General features: G+C 40.6%; 1 protein-coding gene across 2 annotated transcripts in view; it reads left to right on the top strand.

Moving 5' to 3' along the window:
* The window catches only part of ELAPOR1 (endosome-lysosome associated apoptosis and autophagy regulator 1), a 550,309-nt gene extending 525,575 nt beyond the window's left edge, over nucleotides 1-24,734 (top strand). For both annotated transcript variants that reach the window (XM_069633660.1, XM_069633661.1), the window contains one exon: nucleotides 16,851-24,734. Coding sequence is in view for 1 of the 2 variants with exons in the window: in XM_069633661.1 (XP_069489762.1) it covers nucleotides 16,851-16,919 (69 nt within the window). In the remaining variant the exon portion in view is untranslated. The remainder of the gene's footprint in view (nucleotides 1-16,850) is intronic.
* Nucleotides 24,735-26,185: the final 1,451 nt, after the last annotated feature.

Genomic DNA, 26,185 nt, shown 5'->3' with positions numbered 1-26,185 from the left:
AAAATGTTTTCAGAAAAATGAGATACAAAAGATTCACTGAAGGTGCACAAAGGCTTTTTTTCCTTGGGCTGCTCTTCATCTTTGGGAGAGCTGTGTAGTGCTGGTGGTGAGGCTGGAATGTCGGCATGTTGTGATTAGAACTATTCTTATGATTTAGGCTGACACTACTAGAGTATATTTCTTTGTGAAGGAAATGTACACTCCGCTGGTTGTTTTGCATCCAAATGCTGTGTTTGGGGAAGTGCATATTTGAGTCTCGTGCCAGCACTAGTCTGCATCCAGCTAGCCACCATTCCTTCCTACAGCACCATTCATTTGCTCAGAACCTTTCTCCACTTGTCAATTAAAGGACTAGTGTGTTGAACTGCCAATCTGATCTTCCACTGACTGTGTTGTAAATGGGTTGCTGTTTTCTTGTAGGGCTGTAATCATTCTGATGTATCATGATATTTTCCACTGAGAATCTTGTTATGCTGACATTTCACATTTGTCTTCTATGGTAGATATTTTATTAACAGTACAAAGTCTCTGGGACATTTCTCCAGAGATGCACAAGCTGTTCCCCAACCCAGTCAATTAGAATTAGTGAGGCCTCTGTCATCTGGGGCATGTGTCTCTCTTCTTTCTCTGCAGACTCCTTTTCATGAGCCTCGACAACATGCTTTGAGTGTGACCAATTTTTTACCCAGTGGCTGGTTCACAACGTGGCGACCTTTCATTAGGTGGCTTATATGGTGAGCAGGATATTCTTCTTTATATAAACATTGTGAAGGTCAGGGAACCTTGCCCCAAATAGATGTATTTCTCATGAACAGAAAAAGAGTGTTCCACTCTTCAGATACAGTTCATCTTCAATGGATAGCATTACCAATTAGTGAAGAGTGGCAAATGGGACCTCCAGAAGCAATCAATTCCACTGTGGAGCTGAAATTCATTTATCTGTTTCTGGTCTATTTCACCACATAGAGCTGGTACATAAAAGGTTGCTGCATCATCTCTTATAAAAATCTATTAGTGTTCTGATCGTATCGGGAAGAAGCCACACACCAACCTAATATACAGCTAGAACTGGCAATTTGGAGTCTTACAAATAAACTCAGTCCTTCCTCTCACAGAATTATCTTGCAAGACTAAACGCGAAAGAAAATGAACATAGTTAATGTCTACCCCAGTGCTATTTCAGTCTACTGAAAAGGATTTGGAAAAAGCAGCTATTAGTTCCTTTCTGTGAGGAAGTACATAAAGGGTGGAAACCTATTGTGCAAATTGTGGCGCCAAACTTCTATCTAAATCAGACGGTTTTGTTTTCTCTGGCCTTGAATATCAAATGGGGGAAAAGGTGTCATAAAACTGATGTTATCAGAGCACCCATCTTTTATCTAGTGAGGATAAATACGCTAAATATTTTCAGTTGTGTGTGTTTTTGTGACTTTTGATCCTAATGTCACTGTCCATCCACAAAACAGAAACATAGCAAAGACCACCTTTCCCTACACTCTAAACAAGTTCTACAGCTGTTACTACTTTTCTTCTAAGTGAGATTCAATTACTTTGGCATGTGCAAGCATGCTCAAGGGCCAACTTCACAAGCACACCATAACCATTACTGTGATGGCCCTGATGCTAGCTCTGATGCAAGGATTTGGAACACTGTCCTACAAAGTTGTGTCACCTTTGGTATGGTTCTAATTAAAAAGGTGGGAAAGCCCTGCAACCCAAAAGGAATTGACCTGGATAGATTCTTGAACTTTGTCTGGAGCTCTCTGTCAGCACTACTTATCAGCCACCAGAAAATGAGGGCTTTCGCTGTTAAGCCTCAGCAAGTCTGTCATTAATGTGGGACAAAGTTTCACTGATTACTTTTCTTTTTTAGAAAAAGTATTGCTAACCAAGAAGTAAATGTGCTTATCTGGAAAATATTTAGTATAAACCTTACCTCATACTTGCCTTCTTCATGCATGCAGGCATCAGTTCGTGAGCAGTTGAATCAGCGGGAGGGCCACGGCTATGCCGCCCTCTAAACCCCATGGTTCATTTACCCCTTCCCATGAATACATCTTTTTTTCTAAAGGTTGGACTGACAGGGAATGGAAGAGGAAGAAGGGTGTCCCATAGACAGTGGTGCCAGCTCCCTAAAATAGCTGTAAGGGTATCAGGGATAGTCAATATGTAGGATGTGGTGGGTAGGAAGGGAGATGTGTACCTAAAATGAGCTGGCCAGGGCACAGTATTGTCAGCCCTGCTTCGATGGCAGACTAGTCTTTAGGCTCTCTCGGAAATGTGTACCCTAACCTGGGTGCACGGCAGACATCCAATGAGAACTCTACCAAGGGCATCAGCATTTCTTAGCCATCAGTGCATGTAAAGATGATTCAGGGAATGAGCTCTGCTTTTAAACGTAAAGGGCAAACCGGGTCTCCCAAGCGAACAATAGGTAGAGAAACAGGAAGTCCCACTGACCTGCTGTCCTTTTCTTTTGTTTGTTTTTATGGCTGATACTTAAATATGATAAGGGCCTAGGAAGCCACTATGGTGGAGACTATTTAAATTTATTTCAGATTGCTCACATCTACCAAGATTGATATTTCAGAACCCATCAGCACCACAATTCAAGAATAACAGGTAAGTAACATTTGTATGTCAAAGGTAATCAACAGGGGTACTTTAGTTGCTTATAAGGAGGCATTATAGAGTTCCTCATATGTTTCCAACTATTGATCTTAATGCTTGCATCCACGATTATCTGTTATGAAACCGTGTTGATTCATGCCAGATTTAGGAGTGACAGACTGCTGACTACTAACCTATACCCAATGTGGTTGCAATTTTAAAGGAATGTGGGTACGTTGATTTATGGCTCCATGGAGAGGCTACAGGTTTGCAGAATTCCTAGCAGCAATGGTACCAGCCATACACACCTGGACTGTCTAATCTGCTAGATAACCACGATGACCGCTGCAGAGGGCATGAACACGTTTGGAGGAGAAATTCACTGAGCTGTGAGGGGGAAAGAGCTGGGAAACAGCTGTTTCCTGGCTGACTCAAATGACTACATTGACCAGAATGCCTAGCATTAATGGTACTATATGTAATGTTATTTGAGCTAGAAAATATTCCTTAATTTTAAATATTTATGTTACTTAGACACGTTCCTTAGTCTGACTCCCTCTACAGCCCCACCCAAAATTATTGGATAGGGAACCAGATTTTGATCTGAATATTCTGTTTTATTTAAAATATTTTATCCAATCAAAGGTACCTCCATATACTGGGGAAATCACATAATATTATGTACAATTAAGTACAGGCATCTTGCCTACAGAAAAGAAAACACAACCTGCCTTTTAACTGGATTCCCGATACACACTAACAACCATTATAATGAAACAAGTCTGAATAACTATTCTATACAAATATATTTATGCATCTCCAAAGTAAACATTCAAATTGTTGCTGCTTGTCGACATCACTTTTTTAATATAAACATCAAATATTCTCTTGAGAAATGGTATTATATATTTTTCACATTATCTTCTCTCATGCCATCGGCAAGAGCCGGCATCAGAGATAAATTTTGCATTATGCATTTTACTTGGGTTTCTCTGACACCGTGGATTAGTATTGGCAGCAAAGAAATATTTACTTTGTAATGTGCATATAGTTTTCTTGTTCTTTAGACAATTCTACTCTTAATGTTGTGTATAGCTGGTTCCTAGTTTGCGCATGGATATAAAATACAGTGTGTGTTTTATTTCACTATTTATTCTGCAGGTTTTGGTTTAGAATAGAATTTGTTTTTGGAGAGCGTAAAATCTAGGTTCATTTAAAGTGCCAGGCAAACAGGAATCTAACTTTAAGATAGGACATGAGAAAATATTTTATTTCTACTTGGCATTAGAAGTCTGCTTAATGCAGAGTTCATTTTTCTGTGCAATATTATTTGCTAGAATTACAATGGGTAAAATGACAATGGACACATTGATATAATTTTTCTGATAATAAAATGGTCAAAAAAACCTCATTAATATCCCAAACTAAGGCAATCAGTTTACTCTGAATTTCTCTTTTTATGTAACTATGGTTTTCACAGGGAAGATGTTGAATAATTTCCTGCAAATCTGTGAATATGTTTTACATTTCACAGATCCAGGCTTAAAATGCCCCTGTGAAAACTCGGTAAATAATTTATTTGACTACAGTCAGACAATGTTATGTTCCCTGCGCAATCATTAATTATGGGGCACTCTATTTTATATATACCTCCACAAAGTTTCCCTCACAGCCCTGTCCACATTGGGTGGCCTAGCTAGAAAAGGATTGCCTTTTGAAGGCTTTCAATTACTATCAAGGGTTGTAGCTTATTTGTAGGACATATATTTAAATACTTATGTATATATGTTATCACATAAGTAATAGTATACTCACTTTTGGTTTGTCTTTTTAAGGCAGTGGACATGTAGGACCATCTACAGCTCCAGCCAATCTAGTCAGGTAAATGCTGATTCCAGTCTGGCCCCTGCTTCCAAAATCCCTGTCAGGCAATCAGGCACTATCTTGGCAAGGTGTTCTGCAGCAGCCTCCTCCAGAAAAAAGTCCTTCTTAAGAGGATTCCCATCAGCTACAACCAAGGTAGAATCCCACCCAACATCTCTCTCGCCATACAATCCCCTTTGAATGCAGATATTTCCAAAATCACCTCTATTTTCTATGTATCTGGGCTTAAATAACGGATCATTCCCATCCTTGCAGCATAATTTGATGCTACAGTTTCTCATTAGATGGGTTTTATCACTGGTGCTCTTCAGATACTGGCACTCCCAATTAGTTTCTCCTTTATTTTGATTGGTCCAATGTATTTTATAATCTGACAATGGTATGTTTCCCATCTGGAGTTTTTGGTCAGTTTGAACTGAAATCCATTTCCCCCTCATAACTTCTGTTATGAAGATCTCACATTATCGAGGACCAAATATTCGAAATCAGTTGAGAATTCTGCATTTGCATATATCCCATATATATATCAATAACTGGTTAATTGAAAAAGTTAAGGAAATATGAACATTTACTAATAGTTCATATGTGGGAACTTTAATCTGTTTTCAGTTTTTAAAACAAGCAAGGCGTTACGAAGTTCTGACCAAAAAGGTGATTTAATTTATGTGCAATGTTAAATTAAATATTGCAATTTCATTTTTGGAAGTCCCCATATTAGCTAGTAATTATCTTTGGAATGCTTGTTTATGCTCCAAATCATGAAACAGACACGCACAAATGGGCATTAATGGCTATGCCACAGGGTGATAAGTTAAAGGTTTTCTAGAAACCTGGTTGTTTGTTGTATTGTTTCTTAAGAAACAGATTAAGACCCCTTGATGGAGCTCCATCATAAAACCTTTCAAACAATGCAAACATGAGAATTCTGGAACGTAAAAGGACCTTGTTTGTTATATTTATAAGAAACACCATGGCCCTCATTACGACCCTGGCGGAAAGGGGTTTACGCCAGCGTAATGCATGGCGTACCTTTCCGCCTTACTACGTGTTCCCGTAGCGCCATGGTGCTTTTTTCGCCTGGTTTTTCCGGGCGGAAAAATCCATGGCGCTACGGGACCTGTTGTTAATTACGCCACCGTAATTTACTGTGGCATAATTAACGCCTTCCCCACTCCCATTATACCCTATGGGGCAAAAATGGGAATGGGGAAGGGTAAATGGGGATTGGGGACTTACCGCCCCGCCAAGGTCGGAATGGGGCGGTAAGTCCGCCAACCCCCATGGCGGAGTTGGCAGCTTTGCGCCATGGACCATGGTGCAAATTGCACCATGGTCCTCCGCCAGGGTCGTAATGAGGGCCCATGTGTTCTGAATACTGCACCAGTTTCTGTTCTGTTGAGTTAATGGATTTTATGATTGCTGATACGCCTTGTTTTGCTAGATGGGTGACCTCTGGTTTTGGGAACTGCTTTTTAACAAACACAGGTCAGGACTCAGCTGCATTTGCACATTTCTGACATGACATGTAAAATATGAAGCAGGGCCATGGTGTATTTTCTTCTATATTCAGAAATTGATACTGTAATTAAATTCAATCCTTATAGTGTCTATTTCTTTTATTGTATATAGATTAAAAAAGATTTACAAAAAAGAAGTATATAGATTAAAAAAGATTTACAAAAAAGAACTTACAGTACAACAATGTAAAATAAAGAAGAAATATCAATGCAGAACTTGAATTCTTAGATAAAATGTCTTTCTTCACAGAATATACACATCATAATATTGGAAATACATTTGAAATATAAAACCATAAGATGTTCCACAGAGAATTGCTAAAACCCACAGCAAACATTATTTTAACTTTTTTCTTTTCTATTAAAAAAGAAAATGTACTGGATGCCACTAATAAGCATTAATCAGAAATATTTATGGGATTGACATATTCACGCTGTACAGACAGCGCCTCCGGAGATAGATTTTCTTCATCGTTCCAGTGGATAAATGAAAACATTTTCCCTAAATAACTCATCCTCTGAATATTCTGTGATGGACAATGTACAACCAAGTGTTTAATAGTTTCAATTGTATCCACCTTCTTACAAAATCTGCATGTTACATCCAAAGGTACTATCTTACCCCTTCTCAATAGAACTTCCTTAGTTAACAACAGGTTCTATTGAAACCTCAAAAGGATTGATCTATAAATGGTATTGGGAAATCGCAATAAAAAGAGTGATACTATGCCTCTCTTCTTATATTCATGAGAGAAATGTTTCATAGAGGGATAGTCATGAAAGCTTTCAATAGTGTTTACCCACTCGCTATCATATAGCAAGTTTTTTACTTTAACGGGATTAGTAAACAAGATCTCCACAGTCGTACTCAGTTTGCAGAAAATACTTTCACATAGCAATCCCAATTTTGGCACAAAATTAGGAGTACCATTCTAAGAACATTTCAGATTCATGCTAGATTTCATTTCGTCATGTAAGGCTTTTATATTACGATAAAGTGTCAGCAGGTTCCAATACATGCAAGCTCTGAAAGAGAGCATACCACACTCATATCTTATTGCAGCTAAAGGAACTGGATTTGGGATGCCCAAAACCCACTTCCAAATCGTAGCTTCAAGAGGATCAAGTCATTTAAGGTCTGCATCTGTGTATAATTCCAAACCATATATGATCTTGGAAACTACTTTCCCCCTCATAAAAATGAATAGCTTGTCTAATCTAAAAAGCTCACATTTTGGTTAAGCATTACCATTTAATTGGATAAAACCGCCGCCTTTTGGATCAACACGTGATGTACGTTCCGAAAAAACCCACCTGGGCCGAGAAGTGGTATCCCAAATAAACCATTCTTTCAGTTGATTTGAGTGTGGTGTTTCCAAATGACCATACAGCATTCCTACGTTTCCTGCTCTTTGATAATGGCGATCTTAGTTTTGGACGGATTTATATGGAGGCCGTTGTCCTCTACATAAACTGAAAAGGCTTGCAATAGTCTTCAGTCCAACACAAGAAATATCAAAAAGCAGGATGTCATCTGCAGACGCAGACCCCTTGCTCACTATTCCTAGAGAGACACAGCTCCAGCCTGCTGATGAGGTCCAACCAGACCAAAACACGTGTTTGGGTTGCTGTTAGTGCTCTTGTTCAGAGGAGAATTGCTTGGCATTTCAGTGCCGGACTGCCCTAGGGCAGGACAAAGACTGATATTTTCTCCTACTAGATCTCTCAGTGGCTTTCGATCTTGTATACCACAAAACCCTCACCGCACACCTAACGCAAGCAGCGCACTTTTCTGACCAAGCAGCTTCCTTGATCACTTCCTTCTTTGAAGGTAGAGCAATGAAAGTCTTTTCAAACACAGCGAATGCAGCTTCCCCTATCATTCTCTGTGGAGTCCCAAAGGGATGCTGTACTGCCCCAACGCTATACAATCTCTTTACTAAGCCCCTTTTTGATAAACTTGATGCACTTGGGATCGCATACACAAAGTATGCTGATGATACTCAGGTGCTCCTTCCTCTAACAGGCACATATGTCCAAGACGCTACAGCACTATGTCAAATCTATTCCACCATCCAAGCATGGATGGCCACAAATGGCTTATGCCTCAATGGAGACAAGACAGAGATTCTTATTCTTGGGCAAAAGACCACTCTAGCTAAGCTAGCCTGTCTCTATTCCAACTTTAGCATTGACAACTGCATCACCCCAGTCCTATCTTCTGTTAAGACATTAGGGGTTCACATTGATGCAACACTGTCCATGAACAAGCAAGTCAGCGCCATTGTCTCCGCCTCCGCCTTAAGTACCAATCTCATTAACGCCATAAAACCTTTCCTAACAAAGGACAACTGTCTCTCAATAGAGCCACCATAGGGGCTAAGCTTGACTATTGCAAAGCTCTCCTAGCTGGCACCTCCATAAAAAACATAAACAGACTCCAAATCACCCAAACTAAGTCATTAAGAGCAGCTTTAAGCATCCCAAGAAGAGACCACATCTCACATGCAAAGCAGACTGTTCACTGGCTCCCAGTCAAAGAACGCATCACCTTTAAAATCCTCACGATCACACACAAATGCATTAACCTCACTGCACCGTCCTACCTTTCAGACACACTATCCAGATCTATCTCAGACAGACCCACCAGAACATGCTACACCAACCAACGCACCATTCTGCTTATCAACAGAGCCAAAGCAGCAGGGATAAGCTTCCCATACTTAGCCCTGAAGCTCTGGAATGCTCTCCCCACTGCCCTCAGAGCAGAAACCTCTCTCCCTGCATTTCATAAAAACCTGAAAACGTCCCTCTTTAACCAACTACTCTCCAACGTTCAATTCTCCCACCACCTTCTTAGCCTCCACCTCGCTCTATGTCCTATATAAACTGTTGTATACAAAATGTACAATAAGTATGTCTGTTTTACATGTAATTAGGCTCTGTTCATTCACTGTAACAAGCCCCACGATGCCTCCGGGCTGTTGCGCTCTCTACAAATATGAATAAATAAATATATAAATACATGTTTTAGATATTTCTCCTCTGTGAAAGATAGTCAGCTAAAAACTCTGGGTAAGTCTCTCGTAACCGGGTCTAATGTCCGGCAGAGGGACTCCCAGGACCCCCCTTGTTTTTTGCATATTCAAGTAACTTTGGGTCTCACCCTAAGTTACTAGGGGAATCCAGACGTGGACCCTTTGCTTACTATTCTTAGAGAGGCACAACTCCACCCTACTGATGAGGTCCAACCAGACAGAAACATGTGTCTGGGGTTGCTGTTGGTACTCTTGTTCAGAGGAGAATTGCTTAGCATTTTGGTGCTGTGGTGCCCTAGGGCAAGACAAAGACTGATGTTTTAAATATTTCTCCTCTGTGAAAGATTGTGAGCTAAAGACTCTGGGTAAGTTTCTTGTAACTGGGACTAATGTCCGGCAGAGGGACTCCCAGGACCCCCCTTGTTATCTGCATATGCCATCCATGGAATATTCTGGGCTTTGGAGTGATAAAAGCTGCAGATGTCAAATACTCATTAATGTTGGATACATACAAATTAAAGAGGCAGGGGGCCACAATACACCACTGCCTTAGATCTGTTTTAGTCAGAATTCTTCTAGACAGTGCACCCTCTGTCCAGAAGAACATGAATACCAGAATTTTCATACAAACCCTTAAGTAGCTTCAATAGATTGTTCTGAAGCCCCCAAGAATCTAATTTCCACCAAAGCCCACTGATTTCCACACTATCAAAGGCTGCAGCGAGATCCATTGAAGCCACATAGGTACATCTAGACAGATCCGACCATGCAATTTCTTGGTTAGCTCTTAAAACCAGCCCGTTTGCAATTTATGTAATCAATGTATAGAGGAGGGCCATGATTCCAAATGTTGAAGCAAGAGGGATGCAAAGATCTTACTATCCACGTCGATCAAAGAGATTGGGCGGTAGTTTTTAGGATCAGATCTTGCACCCCTCTTAAAAATTGGTACAACATAGGCCGTGCCCCAGGAATTTGGATTGAGAGGATTGTTAGGGCATTTGCCCAAAGAATTGGATCAACCTTAAGAGTATTATTTGTATGTCCGTTAGGACCGGATGCCCTTGAGATTTTACCAGCTTTTATCAACTCCAAAACCTTATCGACTTTAATACGTATAGAACACTCAGTAACCATTATATTCTGGGAATTACTTTTTATGAGATTCAAATTCTGATTTTCTTCCCTTGGGGAATACAGAGCCTCAAATAACTTAACTCATTCTCTTTCAGATACAGCATTCAAGAGAGGAATCTTGCCCATTCACCGGAGACCAAAATGCGCTAACATATTTTTAATAAGCATGTTTTCAGCATCTGTCTGCATTATTAGTGCATGTCTTGAATTACAGAGATTTGTGTATATCTGTTTCACTTTTTTGCATTTACTCAGCTGTACTTCCCTTGTTTCATCAGAACTAGTAATGTCCCTAACAGTCTGCCTCATCAATCGTTTTTCCGCAGCTATAAAGTCACAGAAAACATGTACATGCTGTTTCTCTTTCGTAACAGAAGGGTTCTTTAACACTGTATCCAGATTGATATATCAAAATGCTCTACATTAAAACCCTCATTTTTCCAAAAGAGCGTAAAGTGTTTCATAGCCCACTTAAAATTATAATTCAGAATCCCAATGTTATGAGGTGACCAACGAGGGAAATGTACTGTGCATTTACCTTCAACTTTGTAGGGCCACCTAGGTATCTTGTTTTTAACAGTTTTCTTAAGTTAGCCTTCAGAACACAGTGATCGCTCCAGGTATTTTAAAGTCAGAGCAGCAGTCCGACAAAAAGTGGTCCACAAAATTATAATCCAAAATGTATGCACTATTCCCTCAATACCAAGTTGGCACGGTACTTTGATTACCCCCTATCCTGCCATCTATTAAATGAAGCCCTAAAGATGACATTGCCAAAAAGTATTTCCTGCCAGCTTGGGATTTAACATATATAGCAACCATGACTGAGGAAATATCCCATGGCTCACAGCCCAGATCTGGCAGAAAACAGGTAACATTTAGGTCTCCAGCAACAATTATGTGACCCTTCTCAGAGTTATTTTGCCACAGTGCTATACAATCCATACCAGTTTGAAGAAACCCATCAAAGGGGCCCACCTCTCTATGCCAATAAATGTTTATCAGTAGTACATTAAGTATGATGCCTGGCCTGGAATGAGATACTGCCAGTACACCAGATGGCATATTAGGAAGTGTTTGAGCAGATAACTCAAGACTACTTTTGATAGCAATGATCAACCCACCAGTGTGCCGTCCTACTTTACTCGGCTTGGCTGATTGGGTGAAAACTTAGAAACCATATAATACAGTAGGGGCAATAATCCACGTTTCTTGAAAAACAGACAGGTAGACCCTCCTAAAAGTAACCAAATGTCAACCTTTGACAACAAATGGGTGCTGCCCCAGGTGTTCCATGATAATAATTTTAAATCTTCCCAATTGCCAACAGGGTCACCAACGCCAAGGTCATCACCGTCCACTCCTATTGCACAAGGAAGATGTAACTTTTGGACAGTTTACCTGTGAATCATAACATTTGTCCTGATGCTCATTCCATTTGGTAGATCTTCTTGCATCAGAAAAAGAAGATATTGTTAAGTTACCCCTGCATAACAAATCCTATTTGATTGCATCACCCTCACTCCACTGGTTAATTTTAAACCCAAGGTTATTTAGGTTTTCATGTTCTGTGTAGACCAAATATTTCACTAATCTGAACCAAGATAAAGTATACAACGGTCTGATTTCCCTCAGTTCTCAATAGCGGCCAAGGACAGAGCACTCAAGCTAGGGATCTCAGAAAATATTGTTAAAACAGTACTACGGTTCAAACAAACTGGGAAGCTATCACCCAGTATACTAGAGACCACTAATTTGTTAATATCAACTTTGGCTGAGTGGTCCTTACACAATTGATGGACTAAGGGCATATTGTGGACTTTTTGGATAGATTTTTACAAGGACATACTTTCATTAACATTCTGTGGGACATCACAACTTCTAGACTGCCTTGGTATGCTATACAGCTTATTATTTTCAGTACTGTGAAGGCTAGGTTGGTCACTTGTTTCAACCTCTCTCTCATAAACCAGATGAGTGGATGCATTGGTGCAAGATTCCCCATTGTCTGTTCACCTGGGGAAAACTTACCATGGTAACTAACCCTTGCACTTCCTGGATTGTATAATTTGCTCAAAAAGCCAATGGAAGGAGTATCACTCAAAGGGGGCTGCTCAGGGGCACAGCATCCAACTGTGTATTGAAAGCTATGTTGAATAATGAATGGTTCGCTGTGCAATGAAGGAGCATAATAATTGGATCTCTTTAGAATGGTTACAGGAACTGCACACACCACGCAAGACGATCGTACGAACTGATTATTCGTAACAATCCCCTCTTCATAATGGACCTGTTTACCATCAGTGTGTATTCCGAAATCCTTTTTAGTACAGGTGCCTTGTTCTGAAAAGCCCCTTCCTTTACCCAAAAAATAACTCAAATACTCTGTAGGTTTTAAGCTAGAGGTTGTGAGTATGTAAGCTTTCAATACTCAAAACCTCTACAGTCACAGTTGGAGAATGTATGCATTCTTCCAATATTGGGTAATTACCATGTGAACTTGTTGGACCCCTGTATGTGCCCTTTTCATTGACTTCACAATCATAAGATTTCTTGAGAATTTTCAAGAGGAGACATTTCTTCTTTTCACCAATTTTTGATTTTGTGTCTTCTTCTGACTACACCCCACAATTATTTGATGTAAGTGCCATTTTCTTCCCTGCATCCCCAATACTTGTTGTAGGGCCACTTTCAAATAAAACAGGTTGAACCCCAATATTCACTTAATCTGAAATCGCTAAAGCGTCCTCACAAACACCAACAGAAACAATTGACGAAACTGGATTAATGTCAAATTCACAAGCTTCATCATGAATGATAATGGGGTGTTCTTAAGGGCATTATTGTTAGAACACATGATAACACGTTCACATCTGTGGATGTGAAGCCCCAGATTCAATTCCAAATCTTCAACACATGAACTCAACACCATGTTGATTGCAGACACCTTAGGCGAATGCGTTTGTCAACTTCCCTTAGAGTATGATGAATAACACCATCATCCTGCCAACCATCCTCCTCCAGGCCCTTGGGTGATATGTTTTTTCCCATATCATGTTCCAAAAATTAGTCAAATTGTTAGGGGACCTAATATAGGACATGTCACAAGTTTCTTGAACCATGTTTCCCGCTGCACAGCATTCGTTACCCTGAGAGTCTGCATGCTCAATAATACTTAAGTCATTCAGGTCATTCATGTGCGTGCAATCCAGCATGGCAATACTTCAAATTGGCACAATGGATTTAATTTCAGTACTAGTGCCAGAAGATTTGGGGAAATTGTCATCTTCTGACTCGTTACAGGAGAAAAAATAGGCTGAAGCATAGATGTCTGCACGTAAGAAATAGAATTTAAAGGATGCTTCCCTCTTCTTTTGGAGCGGGACTCAATTAAATGGACAGACAGCCCTCCAACCTCAGGAATGTGCATTGAATACTGCCTCTCATCTCCAAGATTATACATTAAAACGGCTACAATTACCTCTTGTTGATGAATCGTAGCATTCGTTTTTACAGCATTGCATATTGAATGTCCAGACTTGAGTCACAATGGAGTGCCACTACTAGGAGTGCCCGACTGGTTAGGGCAAACAGGGCCAGACTGGCTTCTCAGACAAGTGTGCAAAGCCATAAGATTGCTTTCTTTTTAAAGGAGGAGACTACAGTTAGTGGCTCAAATGGAAAAGCTGAACGCTTCACCTCTACATGCTGCCTGGTTGCAGTAAGTGGCTCAAAGAGAAAAACCCTATGCTTCACCCCAGAGTCACCATCACCCACACCCAAGTCACAGTAAGCATTAAGCGGCTCAAAGGGACGTCACCGCTACCCGCAATTAAATTACTGGCAACAGTTACAAGCAGAGCTGTCCACTCCTCACCATTATTATAAAAGAATGTTCTCGAGCAAACAAAAACATTTAGGCTGCTGCGGAACGCCTCTCAAAGTTGGATCAAAACAGAAGACCACAAATAGGCAGTCACTTACTGGTACAATCTTTACTTATGACAAGATTTCCAGGAGGCACCAGGATTATTAAAAGCTTTCTGTAGACACTGAGCATGCAGCCACAGAGCCACAGAACACAACACACTCCCCACGCTCTCTGCACTGCTCTGCTTGGGAACGGTGTTGAAACAAGTGTAGGTCCACCTCCAAAGCAATCAGGATAGTACAAAGACTCCTGCCATCACAATGTTGCAAAACACTCTCTGCGCACTCCGCACATCTCCGCTTGGGAACGGTGTTGAAAAAGGTGAAGGTCCACCTCCAAAAGCAATCAGGAGAGTAGCAAGACTCCTGCCATCACAATGTTGCAAAACTCTCTCCACATGCTCCGCCTATTGTCTATTTTTTATAATCCAATTTTGCCTTTCTTTAACATATATAATATACAACCATTTATCATTTCTGTCTAACGTGGCTGCACAAAAGGGACACTTTAAATGTAATTTTCTTTTCGCTGTAGCTTTGGGAGATTTAGATAACAGAGATAAATAGGCTCCCTTTCGGTTGGCTGACTAGTCTACGTAGATGACGTAATTCTTCTAGACGCAATCCCAATAGCCTTACAACTGAGCTTAGATTACTTTGGTCATTTTGAAAATGCTAACAACCTGGAGATCAATCCCTTGAAAACAAAAATCATTTATTTTAAGAGGAATATTAAGTGGAAATTTAGAAATGTTAAATGGTATATCAATCATAAAAATGTTAAGGAGGTAGATCATCTCTCACTCCTAGGGTTGAACATTTCAAATAGGAAGCAATCAGGCTTCAGTAAAGATAAATGTTCTGTAAAAAATGAATGTATAATCGAGATGAAAATCCTAATGGACAAATATTGTTACTATTCTGTCCAACCCTCAATTGAATTCTATAAAACAAAGTTTCCCCAATTATTATGTATGTGTTGGAACTATTTAAATTCAGTAATTGGAATTGGCTAACTGCATTGGAAGGTAAGATTTGGTGTTCAGTGTTGAATCTCCCACCATCAATTCAGGTTGTGAATATGGTCAACATGTGTCCAAAATGATATGACAGGGGAGTAAAAAAACAAAGTTGGATCAAGGTTCAGACCAGTCACTGAAGAATTTTTCTTCTTGTTGCAAAGAATATCTTGTGGAAGTTAACATAGAGTCGACTCTCACGAGAGATAACCCTGCTTTAGTTCAAAAGAAATTAAGAGAGTTGGATAATATTAAAAACAGGGAGATATTTTCAAAGTGGAAACTATATGAAACGATTGCAAAGTGTCTTATAGTATTAGAGTCAGCAATGGTCTGCACCCAAACATGTCCTGCTTCTTCTTATAGGTATTGGCATCTAATATTTTTATTTAATATTCTACATATTTTAGTCTCTGCTGAAAAATCCTCCAATAGTTACATTCCTGTAAAATTTGCAATAAGAATCATCTAGAAACCTTTTGGCATCTAGCACTGGATTGCACTATTTTAATTCATATAGACGACTACTATTTTGAGAAATGTATTTAGTTTGGAGGTGGTGTCCTGTCTGAAGCATTCTTGTTGAGAACAATGAATGGAATGGCAACGTCCTCTGACAATAGCACTGGTATATTTTTTTTTAAATAAATATGTTTTACCTTGGGAAATGAGCCCACGGCTATGAGATCAGAGTAAAGTGGGTGGTCTGTTAGAATAGAAATGCTAACCATACAATTTATTTGCATTTGTTGCTCTGCAAGGAATATATCTCTCCTGTCACATAAGGAGTTGCGTCTATTGTATTCAGAACTATGCGTTCTATGAGATAACTTACTTTAAAAGGGTTGAATCCCCTGCATTATTTCTGAACATAGTGAGGGTTAGGAATGTATCTTCATTATTGTGAAATGCTATTTTGGCTTTTACAGTTAATGAATGTTATCATAGTTATTACTGAGGTATGCGCTAGTGTTTTAAATCTCCATGGTTGGAGAATCAATTATTGTATTTTTAATTTTGATTCCATTAATTGTGCCGATTGTTTTTAACCAATTGTCAGTATGCTGTTAAATGTTTGCGAAAGGTTTACTTTTTCAAACCACATCACAAAATAAATTATAGCATGCACATTCCATCGATATTTCAAGTACATTAATTAGCCTTGCAATCCATGCACACTGGCCTTCCTTTCCGCAAGACTGCCTTCCTGATAATTGCACAAGGCACGAAAACATTTGGAGTAGGCCATCACTGCGCTGTGAGGTAAAAAGAGCTTGGATCCAGAGTACACTCCTCACTCCCAAGAAGAAAAGAGCACATGTTCCCAATATTTAGTCCTGATGAAGACGCCTATGGTGCCCAACAACATTTCCATTGCTTCAATCTGAAGTTCTGACTCTCGAGACATCCCATACCTTTGCATTACTTGTTTGTCATGCCAAAAACACCATGTAACTAGAAACATGTGACCTTACGAATGACATTTTTTATTTGATGGGGTAGCTGACACCCATTGTCTCTTAAACTGTTGCTTTCACCTTTGAAATTCTAATCAGTTTGTGGTCAGAATCCTCCCTGCTGTGAATCTTGATGGCATAAGTGTTCCGTGCGGCCTTTCTCCTGCGCATGCTGCTGCTGCAGTAAAGTTATCAATCATTGCGTTAGACACTTACATTGAGAAATCACATTCATCTGATATTATTCTTTCTTTGCAGAGAACATCAGACGGCTTTGATTCTGTCCCACTTAAAAGTTCCTCTGGAATCACAGACATGGATCTTTGAAGCACCTTCGCCGCCACCACCACCTCATTTCCACTGCTACACTAAGAACATTCCTGCAGAGACACCTGCTGAGGTTCCATGTACCATCCGTCACATGAGGACAAAATGTCGACATATTACCTGCAGTAAGCACTCTAAGACGGCGAGGGGATTTGCTACATTCCTGCCCGGATGTCTGCTGTTTGGAAAGCAAGTTCTGTGGCCTTAATGGACAACATTTTTGCTGATTGTTCTTCTTGATGTATTTATGTCTTGTCTTTTTTTACACTAAATGTGACATTGCTAGCAACACTACCAAATACAGGGATCAATTTTACAATGAAGTTGTCCCATGTTTGTTTCCTTTTTCTGATCCTGCTGTCTTAGACCTAGACTGAAACACAAGTTGTGTATGTTAGTCTGTGTATGTATATACAGCTATTTTGTTGTTGGCAGTAGCAAAATGAGGGAAGACAAAGGGTTGTGGAAATCAGTGCAGCACAAGGCACAGCCAAACAACTTGGCGATTATTTGCCTTTGTTTCTCTACAACTAATTTTCTTATAATGTGTTGCCAAAATTGGCCAATATGTGCTGCCTGTTAATATGACCCTCTCCCTACCGGAAGTGGAATGTTGATGTGGATATGGCAAAGGTTATGTACCTGCCTTTTCCTCCCCCTGCTCTCTTACACCCCCAATGCAATCCTTTGTGTCTCTGTCAGGAAGTTGCCATTGTTCTGGCTTGTTTTCTTTTAGGAGGGACTTGTCTCTGAGTTGTTCTTCTTGCCTGAGCCAAAACTGAATCAAGGAATGTTAAGAGGCAAAAACAAGAACCGTTTAATTTAAGAGACAGGCTTTATCAGCACGTGTGCTTTAGGCCATTCTGTGATTAGTGGGTAACTTGGGGTAGCAGCAGATGTATGAGACTATGGGCCTCATTACGGCCATGGCGATCCCATAATGAAGGGTGCCGGTACGGGACCGGCACCCTTCATTGCGGGAGACCCTATTACGAGGTTCCCTTGCGGGACCCGGTAAGGACCCCTGGTAAAACCAGGTGTCCTTAGCGGGTTCTGCAAGGGGACCAGGGAGCTAATAACGGGCCCGTTATTAGCTCCCGTCCCATTCCCATTAAGCCCTATGGGGGGTCAAATGGGAATGGGGATGGGTTTTTCCAATGAGGATTTACCGGGTCCTCCATGGTTGGAATAGCCCGGTAAGTCCTCATTGGAGGAACCCGGTACTGGAACCGGGTATGGAGGCAGCCATGCCCTTGCTAAGGGCATGGCTGCCTCCATACTCGTAATGAGGCCCTATATGTATAGCCCTTGTGCCTAACATTAAGCTCGCCTATTGTAAGTTATGTTGCCAAGACGGTTCTTTTTTTAACATTTATGCTGGTTTGTTAATGCAATGATTTTACTTCGCCCTGCAATCGCCTTCGTGTATCGTTCAAAGACGTCCCTGGCTCTATGGGAGTTCGTTTCATGGTTACCATACGCTACAGCGTGCTCTGGTTCTCATGATCGCTGCATGGTAGAGATCAATTTTCCTATTTTGACGGAAGTGGGCGTTTCAACCTGACCCAGGTCTCACATGCTAGGCATTGTATGCCATGCTCTCTTGCCCCAATTCTGGTGCAATGGTTGGGCCTGATAATGATCAGCTGCAGTAGAGTGAATTTGCACCACGGGTTCTCTGGAAGCATCTGATTACAGTGCCATGACCCCTCCAAGGATTTGTTTTCTTTGTTGCTTTTTGTCCCTAAGTTGTACCATTTAGCTGTATTTTTCTGCATTGTAACCCATCGCTGAAAAACTTTAACTTCCCCTCACTCACTTTCTAAGACAGGCGAGGCTGCCAACAGGTAACCAACATTCATCAACTACTCTCTCTTACAGGTTTATTACAGCCGATCCAATCTAAGGCTTCATTATAATTTTTCTGGTCCGGAAATAAGGGTGCTGGTAACAACATACGGGACCCTTTCCGGACTGCCAAACTAAGAGTGTGCCGGTAGGGGCACAGAACTCCCAGCATGCCTGACCTACCGGGAGCTCAGCCCCTAACGGCAGGCATTTCACTGAAGCACCAGCAACGTTACTAACTGGGGCGGTGCGTCCGGTTTCCCATTCTCATGGGAAATAACCGTTCTGGCGCTGCCTCCGATAGCCCGGTGGCACCGGGATGTCAGGTGGCGGAAACGGTGTTACAGGGTCGGCGGTTGACCGCTTAGGCCACTAGTCTCTCTAACGCTACCCTAATTCTCATCCCCGTTTCGTCTTCATTCTTAGTGCTTTGAGATAGCCTGATTGCGGTGTAAAGCACGACCCAACACAACATGCAACATCTACAAGAAGAAAACTGTAATCTCACAATGTGTAGCCATCAAGTATTTTGTTTGCACAAACGCCGGCCCCCAGCGCTCGCTCATCATAGGTTTGCATTGGAAAGGTTCATAGCCATGAATTTAGAAGTATTCCCAGTTTATGGAATGTTTGCTGTAATTTCGTGAAACAGTCACAATTTGCAAGAATCCTATAAGCAGTAAGGATCTGTCTTCACGTTTACAAGGTTGATGTGGGCAAAGCAACAGGCAGATGAGCTTGGCTTTTCAGCATGTGAAAGATTGCGGTGTGTTATTAACTCAGTGCCTTAACATGCGCTAGTGCTGGATTACAAAAACGAATACCCCTACACACTCCCTTGGAAGGTTTGCATCACAAAGGTTTGCAGACATGATTTAGAAGCTTACCCAGTTAATGGAATGTTTGCTTAAGTTTTGGAAACTCACAAGACTTTTATAAGGACTAAGGTATCCATCTTCACTTTCACAGCACGCTTTTTAGCACTCCCTCTAGGGCACATCAGCAAGTAACACTTTGACCAGCTTGATGTGGGCACACCAACAGGTAGACCAGCGACACTTTTCAGTGAGTGAAATATTGAGGTGCATTGTTCAGTTCAGTCTTTTAGTGCACTAGTGTATCTCCACTTTTCATAGTGAGCTACATCGCATTGTGGGCTCTCATTGTTGAGTTTCTTTGTGCACCCTCTTGAGATTTACATGTCCAGGTAGTGCTTCAGGATGTGCTGAAATGTGATGTGTTGGTTTAGCTCAGCCTTTTATCATGCTGGACCACAAAAGATTTGGTCACCATTTCATATGTTGCCATCCTGAGATATTTATGTTCAGGTCAACCTTTCAGTATGTGCCAGCAATAAATGTCCAGATTTGCTTAATCCTTTTTTGTTTGTGCCAGTCTGAGAGGTGGCGTTTCAACTCAACCTTTCAGCACGTGCCAGTTTGTGATTTGAAAAGTCTTCTCAACCTTTGACTAAGTGCCATCTTTGGACGGGCATCTTCAGCTCCACCATGTAGTACCTGCCATTTATGGCTCAGTCGTTCCTGTGTGAGAGGTGCAAGTGCGGCTCGTTGTTTCAGCATGTGTGTAGCTTTTATTGATGTGCCAACCTGCAATTTGCAAGTTCAACTCAGCCTTTGAGTGTATGTGTAATGTGTAAAGTCAGCTCAGCCTCTCGGTTTGTGCACATCACGAGTGGTGCAATTATAGCTTAGCCTCTCATATGTGACATCCTGACCGGCGCCTATTCAGTTGCATTCAGCATGTGACAGCCCGAGATGAGGGATGTACAGCCCAAGCTAAGTACTTCAGTGCTGAAATACCTGAAAGGTTGAATGATTATCTCAGCTTTACATACTGTGCCAACCTGCGAATTACAAGTTCAGCTTATGCTCTCAATTTGCGTTGCCTTGAGATGTGCACCTTTAACATAGCTTCAATATGTGCCAATCCCTAGATATGCAGATTCAACTGTCATTCACTGCATGCCAGCCTGAGACGTGCCACTTCTCCGTTTCTCATTGTGTACCTTCCTGAGATATGCAGGTTCTGCTCAGTCCTCCCTTATGTGCCACTCTTAAGTTTTTAGGTTCCATTCAAACTTCCAGTAAGTTGTACTCTGAGATGTTGCGGTTCTACTGGGTCTTTTAGCATTTACCAGCCTGATACAGCCTTTTACAATTTGTACACTTGTGATATGGAGGTCCATTGAAGCCGCATCAAAGTCATTTTAGCATGTGCCTTCCTAAACTATATAGGTTCCACTAAGCCTTTCAGTATGTCTTTGACGGAGATGCGCAACCTAAGTTTGGACATTACGTGCCCACCCAGTACGTGTGGCTCATATCTTTGAGAAGGTGATTTGGACTTAATGTCATTGGTTGTGGTTGAATGCGGGCTTTATTGGACACCCAGAGGGGCATATTCCGTACCCTAAGTTCGAGAACAGTAATTAAATCTTCAAGCATGGGTCTTAAGATGCTTGATGTAGAGAAGAAGGCAGCAGAGTAACAAGCCGCCATGTTTCCTAAACATTACTTATTCTATGCTTAAGGTCCAACCAGAGAGAACCAAAGCTGGTCTCGCAGATTTCTTGAATAGTAAAATCTAGATTTTCAGAATAACCGAAATAAATACAAATATGCTCTGCTCGGAATCACGGTAAATGTATTCCTCATTCATTCATTTTGGATATCCTTAAAAACGGGGCGCAAGTTAATATGGAATGAGTCGACAAGCCCAGCTCAAAACAGGGTAACTTGGCCGCAGCCTGAGACAATAAGTACAATGGGATTTAAAGAAGTATTTGAAGTTAAGATGTAAGAGCACAGTGATGAGGATCCTTCTTCGTTATTCATAGATACTAGGTTGCTAACCACACTCTACTATGTGGATAATACATTCAATCTTAAATGGGTTGTTCATCCATAGAACTACCTAGCTCTTTAAACCCAGGGTCTTGTGGTTAGGGGTTGCCAGACATAATGAACTGTCCCTATATAGACTGAGCCAGCATGTGGTCAGTCCACAGCTTTAGCAACCTAAACCATGTTTATGATTCTGACAGCCGCTGCCAGGAAGAGATTATAACAATGTGGATGTTCAGCTGTTGCCAGGAACGGATTGCCATGTGGAGCATACACTGGCAACAAGCCAAGGAATTGCACTGTTGCTTCAATTATACACCTCCACCAACTTCCTCTGTCACAAAACTTCTACCCGGAGAGATATACACAGGCTTAGGATCAAGGAATCTCATCACTGCGATTATGAAACATCTCCACTAGTGCCCAGGGGATGTGCCACATTTCTTCTAAAATGAGGAACTTATACAGACTGAACTCTAAGGAATCTCATCACTGCCACCCTAAACACCTCCACTAGATTCAAGGGCATGAGTCAGGTTCTGTCTACCCTGAGGGACATACGCAGGCAGATTGTCAAAGAATGCTATCATTGCTACCTCCACTAGCATCCAGTGCACGCGTGATCACCCTTCCCTTGAAACATACGCAGACCCTGCTTGTTGAACTATCACGCCAGAGTGACCCCAGAGAAATCTCTGGAATTGAAGCTTTGCAATCTGACTTCCCAAAATAGACTGAAACAACTTTCTTACTGTAGAGGTCACACCACCTAACCACCCACTGCCCTTTAGACGGGGTTAATGGTTTCTCTTACCAAGCCTATACCAATGACTAGCCCCAACCCTATGTGCTTTTTCTCGACGTGATTCAAGCCCGCTGTTTCCCTGATAACACTATGAAACCGGTGGGTGCTGTCCCCCAGGAGCTCTGTGATTCATTATGAAGAATTAATTAGGATATGTTTTATTTATTTCACATTTCCTTGTTAATTATGCCAAACCCATAATGATGAATGCCCTGAATGGAAACATCCAATTGGAGGCATCCTTGTCTTGGTTTTTATGTTGACCTCTGACACTATTTCTAGAGTAGATTGTCTGTTAAAACACTGAACACCTGCCCCATCTGCAACGCTTCAATTTCTATAATTATGTATTCAGGCTCTTTGTAGTTTCAAGATATTGTGTTATCATTATTACTCTGTTTCACCATTATTGTAATTGTTAATTTAATTGGTATCATTGCTAGTAATTATAAGACACTCGATGATTTCCCTGTTACTGAATTGTTTTGTTACTTTACACACTTTAACAATTATGTTCTTTATAATAATCACAATAATAATAATAGCAGTTCACATCAGGTCATTTAATAGTATGACAGCTCATTTTCCAAATTGTCCTTAATTTTTAATTAATCATAATTTTATTTTCTAATTGTTAAACATAAATTAAGTAAATGTGAATCATTTTTAAAGCATAATACAGTTTCTTCATAGTCACTTTCGTTTAAAATCTGTCATAATTAATATGTTTTATTGTAAATGCAACATGATGGATTCCTCTATAGTATAGTCACCATTAATCGTATAAAGGCCCCGCCTTACCGCTTGGTGGAACGCATAGAAATAAATTACAAGACCACTGCCACATTTCTCAGATGAGCAAATTAACTAGAAATTGACTGTGTTTTTACATTGTGTCTGTAAGTGTGAAATCAACTGCACTCCCTACATTGGGAGGATAATCCAATTGTACATATCTATACTTTCATCAAATATGTGGAATAATCAATCAAACATCAGTAAAAACATTTCACTTTTCGGAGGCAGTTCTGCATTTGTGATATATCTTCACTTAAAGCTTTGCGAACCTACAAGTAAAAGCTTTTTCTCACAAAACATCTTGGAAGCTTTTAGATCTACAATATTTCAAAGTGGTTATATTGCAAGAGATCTTCTGAAATGTCAAGGAAATTTTTTACTCGGGAATCCAAGAGAATTCTCTGAAAAACAGTGCTATGTCATGCCAAAGTGTTTTCCTGATATTACTACCTTTGAAGATGATAAGAACCTGTTTTGATAGTTCAGCTGCCCTAAACAATGGGAAAGTAATCACATTTTATATCAGTTTCATATCTCGATGGTGCTAGATGCATTTCATAATCCTACGTTGATTTTCTGTGTTGCTGACCTGACACCACAACCAGTAATTAATTAAATTTTGTACAGGGATGCCGAATGAAGTACTTGACTGGTTTATAGAATTGTGCGTGGACCATCAGTCAAAGCCATTATGGCTGTCGGGCAATCATAATTCCACTCATAATAGTCTCTTTGGAGTTGGGGAAGTAATGAACCACTACACCATTTTCCTAGAGGAGTCCCAGAAGACACTGGGGCATGTGATGTCACACAAAAGGATAGTGCTATTAAGGGAACATTGTGCTGCCGATTGCCATGATCGTTAAGATGAGGGAAACATGGGGAAGGGGAGGGTGAAAGATTCGGTCCCCTCGAAGCATATCACCAATGTCTTTCTAACAGGATCTGCTTGGGGCCTTCATATGAAAAAACATTATTTTTTTGTTGCCAGATCATTTACGATTGGTATTTGTCAAGCAAAAGTGTCAGACAATCATCACTGCATTGTTTTGCTTCCAAACTTTGTTACGGAAAACAAACAGGTAACGAGAATAGGTTCTCAATTATGGAATTTACTCTATCTCTGACACAAGACTAGACTAAACAGTGCACAATTAATTAAGAAACTGTTTAAAGCTGCCATCTTGATTAGAGCTCGCTTTCGGTGTACAGAAATGTATGTGAACCAGTGTTATGTAGGAACAGCAAAAAATAGCCTTCTTAAAATGAAGTGTTGTTTTCTTTTTTATGTTTGTACATTGAATATGACGTAGTTATATTTATAAACATTGAAACAATGGAATACACTTTTTTCGAGTCAGATGTGGGGGAAACGATTTGAACAGGGGTTTTGTCAATTCATTTTTACATGGCTTGCAAAGATATTATAGATTGTAAGCGATAAGAGGGTCGTTGTTACTTTTGATGAAATAAAATATACATTTTGGTCAATTTTGAAAATCTTGTCTGCTATTTGTTATGTCTGTGTCTAAGGTACTTGCCTTCTTACATTAACATATGACATCGCTCAAGCAGCTGTAGACTGTCTCCTCACTTTTGTGGGTTCTGGGGGCTCCGTTGAATTATCACCATTACGCCAAAGTTCATTCAACCAAACAAATGGAAGGTTAGGGTGCAATGGCGTCCGAGTACCAAAATCATAGTGCTAGTGAGTGTGACAACGTATGCCCGTTGACTCATGGTGATAGCACAAGAGTGGCATTATATGACCATTTGCCGCAATGACATCACTGCAATGGAAATCAACGAAATGTTAACGAAATGTTAACCCTGATCAAATCACAGCATGTGGAGGAATCAGGTAATAATATCACCATATATATGGTCGCCGTAAATAATATCGCCGGGAAAATGTCGTGGCAATATTATTTAGGTGACCATATATATGGGGACAGGGGCAAAAAAAATGTTTTTTTAAAAAATGTAAACTTTTTTAAAAAAACTTTAGGGGTTGCGGGGGTGTCCCCCGCATGTTCCATGCAATAATTTCGCCACAAAAAACGGCCATTTTTCGGCGATATTTTTGCATGGCGAGATTTTTGTGGCGACATTATTACATGGAACCCACGTGGATATATATTCCCACCGTAAGTATAAAACATAATTTACCAGCAGATAAAATGCATCACAAGGGGAGCACAGCGCTTGCAACTCCAATCTATAGTGAAAGCAAAATTGCTCCTCTGCCATCACTAACTGTGTTCTAGAATGCGTGGGCATATCGAAAGAAGCATTTGCGACCTCAGAAGGCTGTTTCTGAAATATATACCGGATGGAGCTTTTCGTGATATGATAAGACCCTTCCACCGATATGTATATTTATATATATGATGAAGCCTCTGGGGCAGTCCCAAGACATACAACTGAGGGAGGTGTTGGAACCTCAGTGGGCCTTCCTCAGAAATGCATTTGAGGAAGCCATTGGAAGGAAAGAGGGCCTTATTTTGTCAGGACCTCCCTCAGATATATTCTGATACAGGTTTGAGAGAGCTCAGGGGACGCTTCGCATCCTTCCGCAGACATATATCTGAGGATGCTTTTGAGATCTCAGAGGACCGTTCCTCAGATATATATCTGAGGCAGTTTTGGGGGCATCAGGTAATAATGTCCCCATACATAATGTAATGTCCCCATATATAATGTCGCCAGGAAAAGCCATTGGCGACATTATACATGGTGACATTAAGTATGAGGACTGGTTGTGGGGATGCCCCCTGCTCTTCCTGTGTAAAAAAAAAACAATTTGGGGGTTGCGGGGGTGTCCCCCGCATGTTCAATGTAATAATGTCTCTGCAAAAAACAGCGACTTTTTTGTCAGGGGACATTTTTGCAGGGACATTATTACATGGAACCGTTTTGGGATACCTTAGAGGACACGTCCTCAGCTAGAC

The sequence above is a fragment of the Ambystoma mexicanum genome, chromosome 13 (assembly GCF_040938575.1).
Source record: "Ambystoma mexicanum isolate Mex_15411 chromosome 13, UKY_AmexF1_1, whole genome shotgun sequence".
Taxonomy (NCBI): domain Eukaryota; kingdom Metazoa; phylum Chordata; class Amphibia; order Caudata; family Ambystomatidae; genus Ambystoma; species Ambystoma mexicanum.
Note: the sequence above shows the minus strand (reverse complement) of the source record. Positions and strands in the feature narration are given on the sequence as shown.